The 17,456-nt window shown below is 34.1% G+C and overlaps 1 protein-coding gene across 1 annotated transcript in view; it reads right to left on the bottom strand.

The window, feature by feature from the left end:
• Positions 1 to 17,456, bottom strand: part of DACH2 (dachshund family transcription factor 2) — a 193,017-nt gene that overhangs the window by 8,386 nt on the left and 167,175 nt on the right. Inside the window, exons 10-11 of the mRNA XM_027767685.1 lie at positions 10,232 to 10,378; positions 8,467 to 8,532 (exon numbers count right to left, since the gene is read on the bottom strand). Of these exons, the coding sequence (XP_027623486.1) occupies positions 8,467 to 8,532; positions 10,232 to 10,378 (213 nt within the window). The remainder of the gene's footprint in view (positions 1 to 8,466; positions 8,533 to 10,231; positions 10,379 to 17,456) is intronic.

Below are 17,456 nucleotides of genomic sequence, written 5' to 3'. Positions count from 1 at the left end.
ACAATGGTATCTAAATAAAAGTATAAAGATATTTTTCTTTAATTCACTTTAATTTTCAAAATTTATTGCTATGTGATTATTTTACTTAAAATTAGATAACTGAAGATCTATTTAAATCTAGTTCTGACTGGGTTATCCACAAATTTAAAAGTTTCTATTACTGTTTTAGTCATTTTACACTGTTTTAAACAGAAAGATATATGATATTTGATTAATTTTTGTAAATACCACCTCAATCTCTTCAAACTTTCAAGGCAGAGTGATTATTAAATTATACTTGGTGGGACTGGACAGTTAATGTAGTAGTAAATTTAAATCTAGTTCTGACTGGGTTATCCACAAATTTAAAAGTTTCTATTACTGTTTTAGTCATTTTACACTGTTTTAAACAGAAAGATATATGATATTTGATTAATTTTTGTAAATACCACCTCAATCTCTTCAAACTTTCAAGGCAGAGTGATTATTAAATTATACTTGGTGGGACTGGACAGTTAATGTAGTAGTAAAAGGTGACATTCTCTTAGGCTGGCCCACATGGGAAGGTTTTGATTCACATCTGAAGACCTCCCCAAGTTTGCCAAGTGTGCATATGCCCATGAGCCAGCTGGTTGAAGCTGGGGGGTAGACCATGACTTTGAGACCCTGTCAGGGATTGTGTATTTGTACAATCTCTCTCTCTCTCTCTCTCTCTCTCTCTCTCTCTCTCTCTCTCTCCGAATAAATAAAATTTAAAGAGTGTTTTTTTATTTAAATTATAGTTGGTTTTAAATTAACTTGGTTACTTAACTATACAATGAGGAAGTCTCCTCGTTTGCTCCCTCATACACTGTTTAGAATAAGACAATACTACAGTTTTGTTGAATATCCTAGCTAGATAACTATGAAATAGTCTTACAAACAGGGATTAACAGTGATATGTAGTGAGAGCAATGAGTGTGAGAGTTAAGATTCCTGTGTTTTAGTTCCCACAATAAACATTAACTTCTCCTGGATTTTTTCCATTCTTAAAAAAATATTATAAATTATACCTTTCCAAATTAGTACGTAGGGATAATCCTGCTAGCAGATATTTATGTTAAATATGGCACAAAGTTTACCATGCTGTACATATACTATGTATTACCTTTTATTTCCCCACTATTCCAATTTTAGATCATGATTTCCTTACTGCAAATGCAACAAGCATCTTGGCACAGAACCACCACACATTCACATAGCACCAAGATAATAATTCTAATTTTTTAAAGGTGCTATGACAATGAAGGTATATGATTACAGCCTTCTATGAAAATGCTGTGTGTTTTATTTTAAAAAACACAAATAAGAAAGTAAAATAATTTTAACTTTTAATCAGAGAAAGACCATCCTTTAGCACATTTCTCAGGTACATCTGGATTTGAGGTGGTGTAGGGAGATTCCTGAGCTTGAAACTTTGTATGGTAAATGTAAGGAAGATAGGGGATAATGTACCTGGTAAAGTAGTAATCAGAGTTAAGTTAAATAACCCTTTTCAGTTTATAGTAAGAAAAAAAGACCTGATAATAACTAAATTACTTCTGAATATTCAAAATGCTGACTAGCAGAACAGCCTATTCTAGCTTCCAAGTTCACTATCTTGCTATCACTACAATTTCATTTATGATATAAGAGAGCCAAAGCTGTAATGATAAGTTTTAGATTTTATATATGTATGTGAGATTTTGTTTTATCATCATAGTTAGGGTGACGGCCTTTCAGTCACTCCAAATAATTGTTAACAATGCTAGAAAGTGCTGCAGTCCACTCCATGACAACCTTAAATGACCCTAAATGATTAAGTAATATAAGTGCTTCACATCTTTCTAAGAAAGAACTAGAAGTATAATGTGAGCTATGGACTGACAGGTATTTCACAGCAGAGGTATAATACAGTCTGGGAGATATCATCAATCAAGATAAATATCCTGAAGAAAATAAGACACAAATACTTCCTAAGGAAGACAGTAAAATGAATCAGGCCAGCTAATGAAACTTACAAGAAACACACACACACACACACACGCACACACACACACAATTCCACTGCTTTAAAGAAAGATGCTGGAACCTTCTCTGTGGGGTATGTACTAGAGCTTTTCCCCACTCTACGATGCCAGTTGCAGTAAAGTTGCTCTGTGTAGTAAAATGCTCTTACTCTCAGAGGATGCATTTAAGAAGAAATCTTTAAGAAGAACTACTTTCTATGATCTCTGTAAGTCTCTGACTTGCTATATATCTCCACGTTACAAGCAAACATTTCCACCTTACAATGGGAACATTAGAGCACCTGTCTGTATCTTCGAATACAGTACAAAACATCAAGGGGAGGGAAATTAATGGTTGATGAGATTAGGACAGAAAGCAGTCGAACCCTTAGAGAAAGATGAAGAGCAAACTGTGGTGGAAATGAGCAGAAAACCCTACAGAGGAATTCCATCTGCTCTCATTTTCGTTTTTCTTTTCATATAACATAAATGGCAAGAAATATTGCATAATTTCTCTTACTATTATTTCCTTACTATTCTTTCAAAATGATAATCTGATGCCCAGGGTAGTTGCTTTTACTAAATATTGGCATGGAAACACATGCTCTTTGGAGGAATGCTGCTCTGGGTTAGTAAGCAAGAAGCAAAGAGGAAAGTTAATATGGGAATCTCAGGGACCAAAGAAGGAAAAACATTGTTCAAACTGATTTTGAGAGAATGGACAAGAATTTGTATATTCACATTTTTTATTATAAATATATGTTAAATGTCCTATATTACCATGTAATTATATAAAATTATGCTGTAAAAATGCTATGTTTTTTGAAATATAGATAATAAAATTGTGTTGGTTGCTTTGGTAGTCAAGAGACACATGGTCATTTTGATTATAAATCTTCATTGGCACTTTTACTAGGTATTGCATAGATGAGATCAGGAATGTTGTATCTTTGAATGTTTAGTCTGCATTCTGAAAAAGCTCCCACTCTCATTGTTTTCTGAACAAAAATGTTACAAGTGGAAAAAAGAAAGTTTAGTAGGTTTAATTTTACATCAAATTTCAGCTAACTTTAGCAAGTAGGTTGGATTTAGCAAGTACTTCTACCATGGCAGTAGCAAAAGGAAGAAAAATTATTTAAGACTCCATCATATTTATGGAAAAATTTGAAAGAAAAATATATCCCAATAATAGAGCATCTTGTTACTTTGTCAAACATAGGAAAAAAGGCAAATGTAAATATTATACAGAGATTGACATTCCACTTGCAAAAAGCAGATCCTAGTTTTTTGGGCTTTTTTGCTCCCTCCCCCTGCCAAAAAAAAAAATGCAGAGGCAGAAACAGGAACAGTGTGTCATTGTGCCCTTGTACTTTATGATGTTATCTATCTACACCAAAGTTTTATTTTATTATTTTCTTTTATTACTCGAAAGTCAGTTTATGAAGGCTGTTGTCAACTTTCTAAAATTTAGTAGCTTCATATTCTTTGTTTGTTTTACCTATTATTATTAAGATGATGATGTCAATTTTTTAAAATTTCTGAAACGTGTGCACTGTCAAAGGTACCAGTAGTCCCTAACAATGAAATATAGTCATACAAAAGTTAACTAAGGTATAAACATGCAAAAGGAGAAGTCTCCCTGCGATCATAAAATGATGTTATTTTCTGTTCAGCAGTTCATGTTACTGCTGTTCATGCTAATTAATTAAAGGAGCTGTTGCAGTAATGTGCAAACAGGGAATCTGAGAAACTGAGAGGGCTTTTAGGTCTCCAAGTGAAGTTAAGTCAATCTGGGCGCGGGCAATCAAATGTAATGAAATCACTTGTCAGTGCTAAGCTTGCAAAAACTGTGAAGTTTGACTAGGGAGTAAAAGGATTATAATTAGATTTCCAATAGGATAATAACTAAATGGCAGAATGCAGTAAAGAGAAAATATTACTTTGTTAGCTAATGGTACTGCTGTTCGGTTTTAGTTTTTATCAGCGCACTTGTAGTTGTGCTAATTTAATTTGCTTTTATCAGCAAAAATGCACTACGCAAATGGCACTTGAATGTCATTTGCAAAAATCATTGATCTGAAGGTGCACTTAATGACACCTGGTATGTTTATTTTATGTGAAAAAGAGATTGGTTGATAAGATGGTTGATGTGCTGTCTTGCAGGCCCTCAACTGAGTTATAGCAATCTGGATGAGATTATATCAGAGTGTATGCTCCATCGAATGCTTCACCTCCAGGGATAGTGGACACTGCCATCAGAGTGAGTATGTATTCATTGTTTGATGACATACAAAAATTCAGGAAGAGTTAAATGATAGATTGCTAAAATATAAGGGATACAGATCTCCTATTATTGGAAGGTCATCCATGCATGATATTTTGTCTGTTGAACATTCAAAGTATTCAAGACATGAAACAAACAAATTGAAGAGACTTAATTTCATAAATATAAGAATCCTGGTACATAAGCAGTTTATCTCCTTTAAATTCCACGTGGAAACTATATTTTTAAAAACTGTATATGACTTTACTGCTTCTAAGGGTGGCCTACAACATTTTTCCAAGACTTCTTTAAATTCTCTTAAGAAGATGTCACAGTGGAACTAATTGAATTTCAAAGGGAGCACACTAGTTGAAGGATAGATTTCTATCCAGCAGAGCTATTGACAATATGAAGAGAAAGGACTTCACTGACAGCTGGAATTGTTTGCTATGATGGAGATGAGTTTTGGAACTGGCATTGTATTGGCATGCATGAATTGACACTCACAAACGATGGTAGGAAATAACCTTTCAAATTAAAAAATGAGTTATTGAGGGAGGTGGAAAAGATGAAAATAGTATCAAAATAAGTCACAAGAGGAAAGAATTAATAACACACACTGGCAAAATTGATAGGAACAATGGAAAAATAATGGATTAAGTATGCATTTAATGTTTTTCAAACATTTTACGTTTTCTGAGGTACGTTTTTTAGTGCTGAGAATATCATATAATAGGCAAAATGATTATATTAGGGGGATAGTTATCTGGCCTGATAGATTTGTTGAACTATATTTAAGATTTTTAGTTCTGATATTTGCAAATGCCCATTTCTCTGGCAAAGGGAATAAATAATTTTTACATACAAACACAAACTTCTTTTAGACATTAAATTGTAATTACTCTGTTGTATTGACACAAGACATTCACTAGAGTTTTTGTATAAAGTGGTAATGGAAGCTTTATCATTTATAGTACTTAAATATTGTGCTGAGAGAGGGAAAATATATACTTTTCTACTTTTATCATATATATTAAAATATTATTTAATACAGTCTAAAAAGCAAATACTCAAAGAATTCTTAACCATCCATATTTTATCATATATGAGCAACAGTAAGCATAAATATGACACAATTTGGCTTGTAAATTGAAAAAAAAATAAAAGTCCATTTTGTTCCTTTAAAATAAGTTCTATCTCAGTCCTTTCAACAGTGTATCTAAATCTCTCATGTTTATTTCACAAAAACTAGTTGAACTTATTAAAGGTGTACTCAGTAAAAATAAATATTAAATGTGTTCTTTCCTAAGCACAAGTTAATATGCAAAGGCTCTTTGCAAGCTTCATAGAATAAAAATTGGGGGTCAAATGAAGAGTAAATCTACTTTCTGTCTGTTGTTTAGAAATAAAGTAAGTTTAGGGCAATTCAAAAGCTTGTGTTTTTTGTTTTTGTGTATGTGTGTGTGTTTTTTTAATCTCAATAGCTAGTAAAGGTGCTTCCTGTGAACAAGCATAATTATATAAATTAAATGAATAGCAATGAATTGGAGGTACAGGCTTAAAGTAAAGGTAAAATCTTCTAGTGGTGTGTTTGGTTTGCCCCCTCTAGTTCCAAAGCTGAACTTACATCCCACTCAAAACAGTGGCACAATCAAGCTCAATGCTCCTTAAAGACTGTGTCTATATTTGTGTGTCACGATTCAGAAGGGATCAAAAGCTTCAAAGTATTCATCCTTACCATGGCCCTGATAATATGATGACAACTTCAAATATCAGGCCCCCAAGTAGCGGAACTTTTTCCCAGAATTTAGCTGTGTGAATTAGTTGAACACACACTGAATGCTATTCAAATTGGCTTTGCTCAAACAGCACAGCCTTTAAGCTGAGAGAAGAAAGCAGGCAAGCCAAAAAGGGATAACAAACAGCAAAAGCTTCATTAAATGAGCTAAGTGTGCACGCTTTCACACTAACAAAGTTAATGCATTAGTTTGGTCTACCTAGCTGCAGCAGAATCAGGAATTAGAAGATCCATGAGCTCTGGTGCTAATGGTTATGTAAAGATGACTCATAAAACTTCAGTAATGGAAGTTTTTAATTTTCCTGAAGCTGTCACATAAAATGATGACTCTTGGGTGAAACCAAACGAATCTTTTGGTCATGTCCATACCTGGACATGACCAAATGACTGTAAATCAAGTCATTTTGCACAGTAGAAAGGCACTGGTTAGACCTCCAGCAAGTACTTTCTGTCTGTTGTTTAGAAATAAAGTAAGTTTAGGGCAATTCAAAAGCTTGTGTTTTTTGTTTTTGTGTATGTGTGTGTGTTTTTTTAATCTCAATAGCTAGTAAAGGTGCTTACTGTGAACAAGCATAATTATATAAATTAAATGAATAGCAATGAATTGGAGGTACAGGCTTAAAGTAAAGGTAAAATCTTCTAGTGGTGTGTTTGGTTTGCCCCCTCTAGTTCCAAAGCTGAACTTACATCCCACTCAAAACAGTGGCACAATCAAGCTCAATGCTCCTTAAAGACTGTGTCTATATTTGTGTGTCACGATTCAGAAGGGATCAAAAGCTTCAAAGTATTCATCCTTACCATGGCCCTGATAATATGATGACAACTTCAAATATCAGGCCCCCAAGTAGCGGAACTTTTTCCCAGAATTTAGCTGTGTGAATTAGTTGAACACACACTGAATGCTATTCAAATTGGCTTTGCTCAAACAGCACAGCCTTTAAGCTGAGAGAAGAAAGCAGGCAAGCCAAAAAGGGATAACAAACAGCAAAAGCTTCATTAAATGAGCTAAGTGTGCACGCTTTCACACTAACAAAGTTAATGCATTAGTTTGGTCTACCTAGCTGCAGCAGAATCAGGAATTAGAAGATCCATGAGCTCTGGTGCTAATGGTTATGTAAAGATGACTCATAAAACTTCAGTAATGGAAGTTTTTAATTTTCCTGAAGCTGTCACATAAAATGATGACTCTTGGGTGAAACCAAACGAATCTTTTGGTCATGTCCATACCTGGACATGACCAAATGACTGTAAATCAAGTCATTTTGCACAGTAGAAAGGCACTGGTTAGACCTCCAGCAAGGGACATATTAATTGTCTTAAATTTTCAAAGTAAGGAAATACTTTTCTCATGGAAATACCTTTTTGGTTTTATCAAAGTGAAACATTTTTCAAAGTAAATGTAAAAATAAATGTAAGCTGTATATAAAGTGCTATAAAACTGCATTAGGATCACATTGGAAAATTTCCAGTGGTCAAAACTTGCATTTTTAGGTGTTTTTGCACTGCAGTGAGACTCTATATTTGTTAGGTCTCTTTTTTTACTGCCTTTTTTTTTTTTTAAATTTAGTATAGTGAATGTGCATTTGTGGACAGAGAAAGAGAGACAGAGAGAGACTGGAAAAATGAGAAAGCACCACAAAGCAAGGATGGCCATGCCACAGTCCCTTCCTCTCCATTCTCTTATTGGAATTTTGGGCATGCACACATACACGCCTTGTGTGTTTTTAAGCCGCTGGGGTCAGGATTCAAAGCACACAGTTGGATGTGGTATCCAGCTGCCTTAATGGTCACACCACCTGGCTGGCCTCTTATTATTAAGTTGAAAACAAAATATGTTAAAGAATCTAAGTATTTATGGGAATTCTGGAATCATGAATTACAAGTCATGCTCTTTTTTCCATATTTAAGTGTTTTCTAAGATTAGAATTAAAATTAAAAGGTTGATTTAAAAATGTCCTCTAGAACACCTCTAAAATACTGATAGGTTATAATTATTATACCTATGGTTTTTACAAGCAATAAAATAGTGAATTTAAAAAATATATTGTACACTTATGAGCAGTAAATTACCTTTGTATTTATGCATTTTTAGGAAATGCCTAAAATCTAAATGTACATTCTTTTAATAACTAAACATAAGAAATTTGCTCACGTTGTATATGTAAAACTATTAGTCCACAAGTATCTGTACTGGTATTAGGTTTTCAAAGATATACTAAGTATTTTTTTTTCCTGAAAGAAAAATGCATTGCAAATTACTTCCTGTGTCATAAAGTAAGAAAAGTCAAAATCATTTAATTTACTTATATGAAATGATTCAGTATAAGAGCCCATTCCCACTCCACCCATAGGTGTGACATATTACCCGGTTGTAGAAAGAAGTATGCTATTTACTATACCTTGCATAGCAGCACTATCATGAGGAGTCCCATTGTTTTCTATTTCAATATCTGGAATTCCAGTGTCTGAAAGAAGTGATATTAAAGAATAAGCTACAATTCTGTGTTTCTTGATCCCATTTAAAGACAAAACTCCAGTAAGTCAATACTTTGATCCTATAGATAATATAAGACCTTGGGTGGCATGTTTTTTGTTTTTATGTTTTTTTTTTTTTTGTATCATTTGTTTTTTGGTTTTTTTTGGAAAAGTTTTTGCTATAGAGCACGTATGCTCACCAGAAAGACAGAGAGAGACAGAGAGACAGAAAGCAAGAAATCACCGCCCCCCCCAGAGTGGGTAGCCATGCCACAATCCCTTCTCCTCCACTCTCCTCTCTATATCTTGGGCACCGGCGTGAGTTTAAGCCACCAGGTCCAGGACTCGAACCTCAGTTGACTACATGGGAGTCCAGTGACATAGCCATTAGGCCAACTTCTGGTCTGGTATCATTTGTTTTTAATAGTAGAAGGGAGGATTATAAACTGGTGCTGAATTCTACAATTGGGTTTATACTTCCAAATATATGATAAATACTCCTTTGGTCATTTTATTTCCTAAAAATAAATCTTTGAAAAATAATTTGTTCATAAAATCTCCTATGAATTTCAGGTTAATATTCTCTGATTGAAGAAAAAGATGATGGACCCAGCTACATAAGTGGAAGTATCTCATCTTTATAGTGTGTATTTTCCATTTGCAAAATGCAATAAGTTATATTATCTTTTTTTTTTTTTTGGAGAGGTTTTTGCTATAGGGTGCGTGCGCTTGTCAGACAGACAGAGAGAGACAGAGAGATAGAAAGCGAGAAATCATCCCCCAGGGAGGGATGGCCACACCGCAATCCCTTCTCCTCCATTCTCCTCTTGGGATCCTGGGCACGCACGCACACACGCCTGGCGTGAGTTTAAGCCACTGGGTCCGAGACTTGAACCACGGTCGACTACGTGGGTGTCCAGTGACATAGCCATTATGCTAACTGCTGGTACCATAAGTTATACTATCTTTATGGCAAGTGCAAGTGAAGACCAAAATATATATTATGATTTGTGGTCTTTATGCGATATTGATTCTAGGGGCAAATATTTTTTCTATTATGCTCTTTAGATAAGTTCTAAAAGTTAGTAATTGTGATGTAAGTAGTTTCTATGTGTGTATGTTTATTTACCAGAATATTTATTTTAAATTGTATGTGAATGAGATAAAACAATGTTATGGAATTTCAGGATTAAAAATAAAATAAAAAATACAGTTAAGAGATTTTATGGTGTGACAACTACTTCCTACAGGAACTCCAAAGATTTACTTAACGCCATCTTTTTCAGCCAAGCAGTCCTTAAGCACCTCAACACTGAAGCAATCTGTGTTAAAGAAAGTGCATCCTCTAGCTGATCAAAATAAGTGTTCATCAAATATCAACATGAATGGACCTAAAGCACTTACATTTTAGGTATACAGAGGTTATCAGTGTTACTGCTTCTACTGCAAAAGTCAGCAGGATTTCCTGTTATTCACAGGCTATTTGTATCTCCCAGAACAGGGATTATTTTGACTGGTTTAATTCATGACCTAAAGAATTTGGCTTCAAATTGATTTTTTAATTATTCCTAGACAAAGTATTTCTCCCTCCCTCCTCTCTCCCTTTCTTCTTTCCTTTCCTCCCTTCTCCCTTTCAAATCAGGTTTTGCTTTGTTTACCTTGAGTGTGAAAGTCCAAATCAGACATTACCTTTCAACATTCTCAGGCCACTGTCACTAGTAGTAGCTTGCTTAAGTGCCTGCTCCACTTGCTCCCGGCGTTTTGATTCAAATTCCAAGGCTTCTTGCAGTTTTCTCTTGGCTTTTTTCTCCTTCTTCAGTCGCTTCTGCATGGTAGCTGTAATTTGAAAATGTAGTTTGCAAAATGGCTTGGTCAATGTAATAGGGTTGATCATTTTGATTAATTATAAACCAGAGATAGAAATAGAGAGCAATATTAAAAATCTATCTGTTGATGTGTTTTTAGCTTCTTTTGATCCCAGTTCTTATTGGGCTCATCCAAAGTGTGACTTGTTTACTATGGTTTAATTATTTAATTGAGTTCTTTTTATTTTACATATCCAACACGTATACTCTATAATACACATGCATTCGCATAGTGGTACCAGTGGGGATGGAGAATTGTTTTCTCCTGACTCACTACATGCACTTTATCACTAATGTATTTAATAGTTCATAATTTAAAATATTCTTATTTCTCAGGCTATTGTTATTTACATTTCAAAATGAAAAAAGAAATCCCTGAAAATTTCTACCCAGTTGCAAAACATGGGCTTTGAAACTGAAGGTGGGAAATTTTTACTTCTTTTTATATATGTAAACGTTTTAGAGATAATAACTTCCAGCAATGTTTATATAAGCACATTTGGAAAGCGCACCACAACAGTGTTTCTCTGGAAAGCAGAAAGCTAAAGAAGAGCTAACATAACAGCTATACTCCAGCTGTTAAGGCTTTAGGTTTCAACTAGAACACTCACTGCCCTAATGAATGATTGTTTCTGTATACTGAAACCTTGAAATCTGTGAAAGTTTTTTAAATAGGATTATTGAGCTCCAGCAATATTATTTGCTCACAGCAAAGTTCCCAGCACATTGATCTCACATTTTCCCTAAACTGATTTTTAAAATTACGTTATTAATGTTATGACACTAGAAAAACTAATCAGGGAACATTAAGCAAAATAATAAATTGTGTGACATTTAAAAATACTAAATGCAGGACCAGCAGGTAGCACAGTGGTTAAGTATCTAGACTCCCACATGGTTGACTGCAGTTCAAGTCCTGGACCTGACTTGAAAATCACACTGGGTGTGTGTACATGTTTGCCCAGAATTCCAGGAGGAGAATAGAGTAGAAAGGATTGTGGCATGGCCATCTCCTATTGGGAATGATTTCTCACGTTCCATTTTACCATCTCTGTCTCTTTCCTGCTAGCACACATGCCCTATGGCAAGAACCTTGAAAAAACTAAAGGTATTCAAAGTAATTAAAACATTTTGAATGAATATGATGCTAACTTGAGTTTCAATTGTGTTCATCTCACATTTCACTATTTTTTCATATAAATGATGTTCAACAACTTGAAGAGAGTCAGTTTCCAAGAAATTTTCATATAAATGATGTTCAACAACTTGAACAAAGTCAGTTACCAAGATAAATTTCTGTTCACTTGAGACAAAAATTCAGAGATCCAAGATCATAACCAAATGGAATATTTGGAACAAAAACACTAAAAATATATGGTTTCTATTATTTTTTAATGAAAAATGCTCAATAAGATTAAAATAAAAGTATTTTATTATTATACATATACTGTTATTCAAATAAAGCATAAAAATTATTTAAATCAGAAACCTAGATGTATTCAAATTGATGCTTAATAATGTTCTTGATAAGACAAAATTTTGCTTCTAGTTAAATTATTGGTTCAAAAATAGTTGTATGTTAACTCAGTTGAAATTTATGATTTCATATATAGTAAATAATATCACCACACACTATATTTAAAACTATATAAACAATAAAAACTATGATATATTATGAAACTACTGAGCATTTTGTTGGGAATATATCATATTTAGGCCTTATAACGACCTGATAAGGAAAAGACTATTATCTCCATTCTATAGATTAAGAAACTAAATCCTTAAAAAGTCAAGAAATGTACCCAATATCATACAGAGGTTTCAAAGCTTGAGGACCAATGATCACATGAGGTGTCACCTACATGCCCATCCTTCACTATTTTTAGTCTGGTCTATTGCAGCCATCAGTCCTTCTTGGTTTTTTTTTTTTTTTTTTTTGTAGAGGTTTTTGCTCTAGGGCACATGTGCTCACCAGAAAGACAGAGACAGAGAGACAGAAAGCGAGAAATCACCCCCCAGGAAGGATGGCCATGCCTTCTCTATTCTCCTCTCAGTATCTTGGGCACACATGCACACGCACCTGACATGAATTTTTTTTTTTTTTGAGAGGTTTTTGCTATAGGGTGAGTGTGCTCGCCAGACAGACAGAGACAGACATAGAGACAGAAAGCGAGAAATCACGCCCTCCCCCCACCCCCAGGGGGGATGGCCACGCCGCAATCCCTTCTCCTCCCTTCTCCTCCCGGGATCTGGTTTAAGACTTGAACCGCAGTCAACCATGTGGGTGGGAGTCTAGTGATATAACCATTATGCCATCTGTTGGTCCCTGATTTTAAGTATTTAATTGGTAAAGAATATTGTTATATATGTATACATGTGCTTAATTCAACTAACTAGCAACTAAAAGGTAATTAGGTAGAATGTTTTACTGTGGAACATTGCTTTCTTTAAAGGAAAATAAAAGTCATAAAAAATTTTAAAAACACATATATATAAACATAGTTTACTGTAGTTATGTATAAATTTATGTAAGTAGTCACATGTGTTTTTTTTATATATATAGGCTATTCAAAAAAGTTCATGGAAAATATATATTATGAAAAACCAGTGCATGATTTTCAGGGTTTTTTTGTTTCAAGGCAAACTCATACTTTAGCTACATTTTTCTATGATCTTTTTGATATACACTATCCTTACTATATAATTGGACAGTATAGAGTACTCTATTACGATAACACCAATTTTCCTGTCTTTTCCATTATGTGACTTTTGTATTGAGTATGAGATATTTAAGGAATTAGAAAAGAATTTAAGTGTTTATTGTATTCAACTATTGTAGTGGATTAGGATACAGTACTGAGATGTATAGAGATGAAGTAGATAGTTTCTCTAAATCAATAAGTATAACAGAGTAGTTCTCTATCATTATGTTAGTTATTAGGTGTAAAACTCTAAAACCACAGTGGTTGACTCATACTAGACAGTTAATAAGAACTAGCTAGTAGTAGCAGGAGTAGTGATGTAGTAATGGTAGTAATAGTACTTGAAATAATTACATTAGTAGTAATAAAGTTCGCAATAGTGGAATCATTATTATATTGCAATAAATGCTAAGTTTACTGAATACAAGTATTTTATAGTATGTTTGATAATATATTTAATTTTGTATCTACTATGTCTAGGAATTTTTGAAGGTTAATAAATATGATACCAATTATAAATGTAGACCTCAGGAGTCTATGAAATGTTAGAGGAAATCAGTATGAGTAGATTCCTAAAAGCTAGAAGCCAACTTTATTATCTGTAGTAGGCTTTCATATGTCAATTTAAGAATATTATGTTATATATGCATCTGGGTGTGTATATTTAATGTTTTTTTTGCCATAGGACTCATGTACTCTCCAGAGACTCACAGAGAGAAACAGAGAGAGGGAAAGTGAGAAATCACACCATACGGAGAATGACCATAACTACAATCCCTTCTCTTCCATCTTTCTCTCAGGATTTTGGGCACACATGCACACATGTCTTGTAAGATTTTCAAGGTGCCAAATCTGAGACTTGAACCACAGTTGGCTATGTGGGAGTCAAGTGCTTTAACCACCATGATACTTGCTGGTCCCAAGAATCTTATTATATTTAACATATTTTTCTTTTTAGTCTAAACCACTATCTTACTAAAGAAATGTAAGTTATTATGACTCCTAAACATAATACTCTATTTTGCATACCAAATATCAAAAATATACTGATTTCTCCAAAATTTATGAAGACGATTTAGTTTCTGTTTTGTAGAATTAGTAAATTTGGCAAGAAGAAATAAAATAAATATAATTATTTTTAAATACAATGACTGAATTCCCATTTCGAACTACATCAGTATTCCTTAGGCCCTAAGAAAAATATATAGTATGTTTTCATTCTCTTGAAATACATTTTGGAGTCTAATATGCTACTTTGCATTAGTACAGATCAGTGAATTTCACTCAACTAAAGACATTTTTTTCCTGTTAAAAGAGAAATTCAGATTATAGATTTTTTTCTCCTTTCTTTCCCTCTCCTTTCTACTCTTTAATTCATTATTTTAGGGCCTGTAACTCACCCACAGAACAGTAATATGGTAGAAAAAGAAGGTGAAATTCATAGTAGTCACTTTTTTTGTTCTTCAATATTTTATGATAAATGTATGGATGTGGAAATTATTGACTAAAGTGAGGTTTCAAATTTTCTGTGGTTTTGATAGAAACCATTCTCATTTATTCTTTACTGTAGATAATCAAATGGCTTCCACAGTTGAATGTTAATTCTATTTATGAACAATTCAGTATTTCTCCATTCTCTTCCCTTTATTTTCATCCCTATTTCTGCTACCTAAATTTAGTCCTTATTATCATTGCCTGGATGTGAATACTCCCTTTTTGCTTAGTTTCCTTGTTTCTAGTTTTATAACAAATCTTCCTCTAGTCTATTTCCAACACTAGAATGTTCTATCCATTAAAGTCAGATCATATCATCTCCACATTTTTTAATACTTCCCATTATGTAGTGAAAAGTACGCTGCATAATTTACTTTCTATTTCCATCTTTCTGCATCTTCTTCCACCACTGACTTCATAAAACTCAAAGCCACTGTACAAACAAGTTGTATATAGTCATCCATGTATGAAGTTTCTTTTTTATTAGTTTTATATATTCAATTGCTATACATAATTTAGCTTGTATAAAGAATTTAACCAACATGAAATATACCTCAGACGAGTCCAATTGAGAATACTATATATGTAATCATCAGCAGGTAATAAATAATTTATGTGTCCCTCAAATATCTTATCTATTTTCCTCCCTATTTACCTTCGCTACACTCTTCCCCTCTCCACCCTCCTTCCACACTGGCTCCAGTGTCCATAACTATTTTCAATATTTTTATGTCTTCTAATCTCTCAGTCTCTACCATAGAGTGCAGACAGTCGGTATATGTTAAGTGGAGACATACAATGTCCCTGTTTCATAGCCTGACTCACTTCACTCAGCAATAAATCTAACATATTCATCCACTTCCTATAAAATGCCAAGGCCTTGTGGTTTGTTACGACTGAATAGTATTCCATGGAGCATATGTGCCACACTTTTTCAATCCATTCATCTGTTTGTGGACATTTGGGTTGGTTCCATGTCTTAGCAATTGTGAATAATGCCACAATAAACATAGATGTGCAAGCACTTTTCCAACTTAGCATTCTCCTATCCTTTGAGTAGATACCCAGGAGTGGAATAGCTAGGTCTTGTGGTAATTATATTTGTAGTTCTTTGAGGAACTTCCATATTGTTCTCCATAGTGGCTAGAGACCAATTTACATCCCTATCTCTGTGTTTATACTGATATCTCTGGATTAAAAAGCCAACTCACTCAGGTATGTCCAAGTTCTTTTTTAGTCAACTTTTCCTTCAAGACTCAGATTTTGGTGTAATTATCAGTAAGTCTTCCATAATCACCTCACCACCACTATCAAGCTAAGCTAACTTTCCCCTCTTTATTTAATAATATAGACTGTGTTTCATTATTCTTGCCACTTTGTTTAGAAACTCACTGGTTGTACTAGTTTTCTAAATGTATATATCTCTTGAGAGGGATGAATGAATATTATTTTTTTAATTTATTTATTTTATTCCTTACATTTTTAGAAATTATTTTTGCATTTCATTTTCTTCCATACATTCAATCACATTATTATTTGTCTTAAAAAATGGATATTTCAACAGGTGAACATTTCTCCCTAGTACTGTTGATAAAACTACAAAATATCTTCAACAGATAATACTACACCTCTTTGTAGGGGACCAGCAGTTAGCATAATGGCTATGTCACTGGACTCACATGTAGTCGACCACAGTTTGCGTCCCGGACCCAGTGACTTAAAATTCACTCCGGGCGTGTGTGTGTGTGTGTGTGCACAAGATCCCAAGAGGAGAATGGAGCAGAAAGGATTATGGTGTGGCCATTCCCCCCTGGAGGGTGATTTCTCACTTTCTGTCTCTCTGTCTCTCTCTGTCTGGTGAGCACCTGCGCCCTATAGCAAAAACCTCTAAAAAAAAAATACTACACCTCTTTGTGTCATTAATGCTTTGCCTCCCTGTCTCTCCCCCAAATGTCCTTCCACAGACCCTCCTCTTACACACTGTATCTGGCATTTACATCTACATACTGTGTTTCTATATTATTTAGTCAATTAGTTTCATTCATAGAGGGCAGACACTCAGTATATATTAAGTGGGGACATACGATGCCTCTCCTTCATAGCCTGGCTTGCTTCACTCAGCAGTAAGTCTTCCATATGCATCCACTTCCTCTCAAAAAACAGGGTTTTGTTGATTTTTATATGAAACTTTCATGAAATGAATATTATTCATTTCATAATTCCATAATATAGTACTGTGCCTAGCAAAGAATAAACATTACATGTATAAAGAATTATCAGATTATTTATATCCAGGTGCATCTTTGTGCAATTGTGAGAAGCCTATGAATACTCATGTTTCCAAACATAGAACTGGCCCCAAGTACAAATCTAATACATTACCTACAGTATGTTCATTCTACTCAATGAGTTTTATGCCTAAAGTCAGACATGTGTTCATAGATATGTATATATCAGCTGAACTTGCTATTTAAAGTATTACGATATTTCATGAATCAATAAAATGGAAGAAAAAATCTAATACATTACCTTTTAGTATCAAGAAAGATGATCAAATTTTGTAACTTGTAGCTTACACACAGTTTTTGATGCTTAGCTTCTCATTCGTTTACAGCAGCTCTAAACTATCCATGGGACTCTTTCTATTACTATTAGAAATTCTTGGGGCCATCAGGAGTAATGGTTAAAATCCTGGATCCCACATGGCCTGCCATGGTTAGAGTCCTGAACCAGGTGACTTAAAACTCATGCTGGGCATGTGTGTCTGTGTCCAAAATCCCAAGAGGAGTCTAGAGGAGAAGGAATTGTGGTGTGGCCATCCCCCTCAGGGGGTGATTTCTCTGTCTCTCCAGT

This window comes from Tupaia chinensis, unplaced genomic scaffold, assembly GCF_000334495.1.
Source record: "Tupaia chinensis unplaced genomic scaffold, TupChi_1.0 Scaffold144426_1, whole genome shotgun sequence".
Lineage (NCBI taxonomy): Eukaryota > Metazoa > Chordata > Mammalia > Scandentia > Tupaiidae > Tupaia > Tupaia belangeri.
This window is presented reverse-complemented; position numbering and strand designations above follow the sequence as displayed.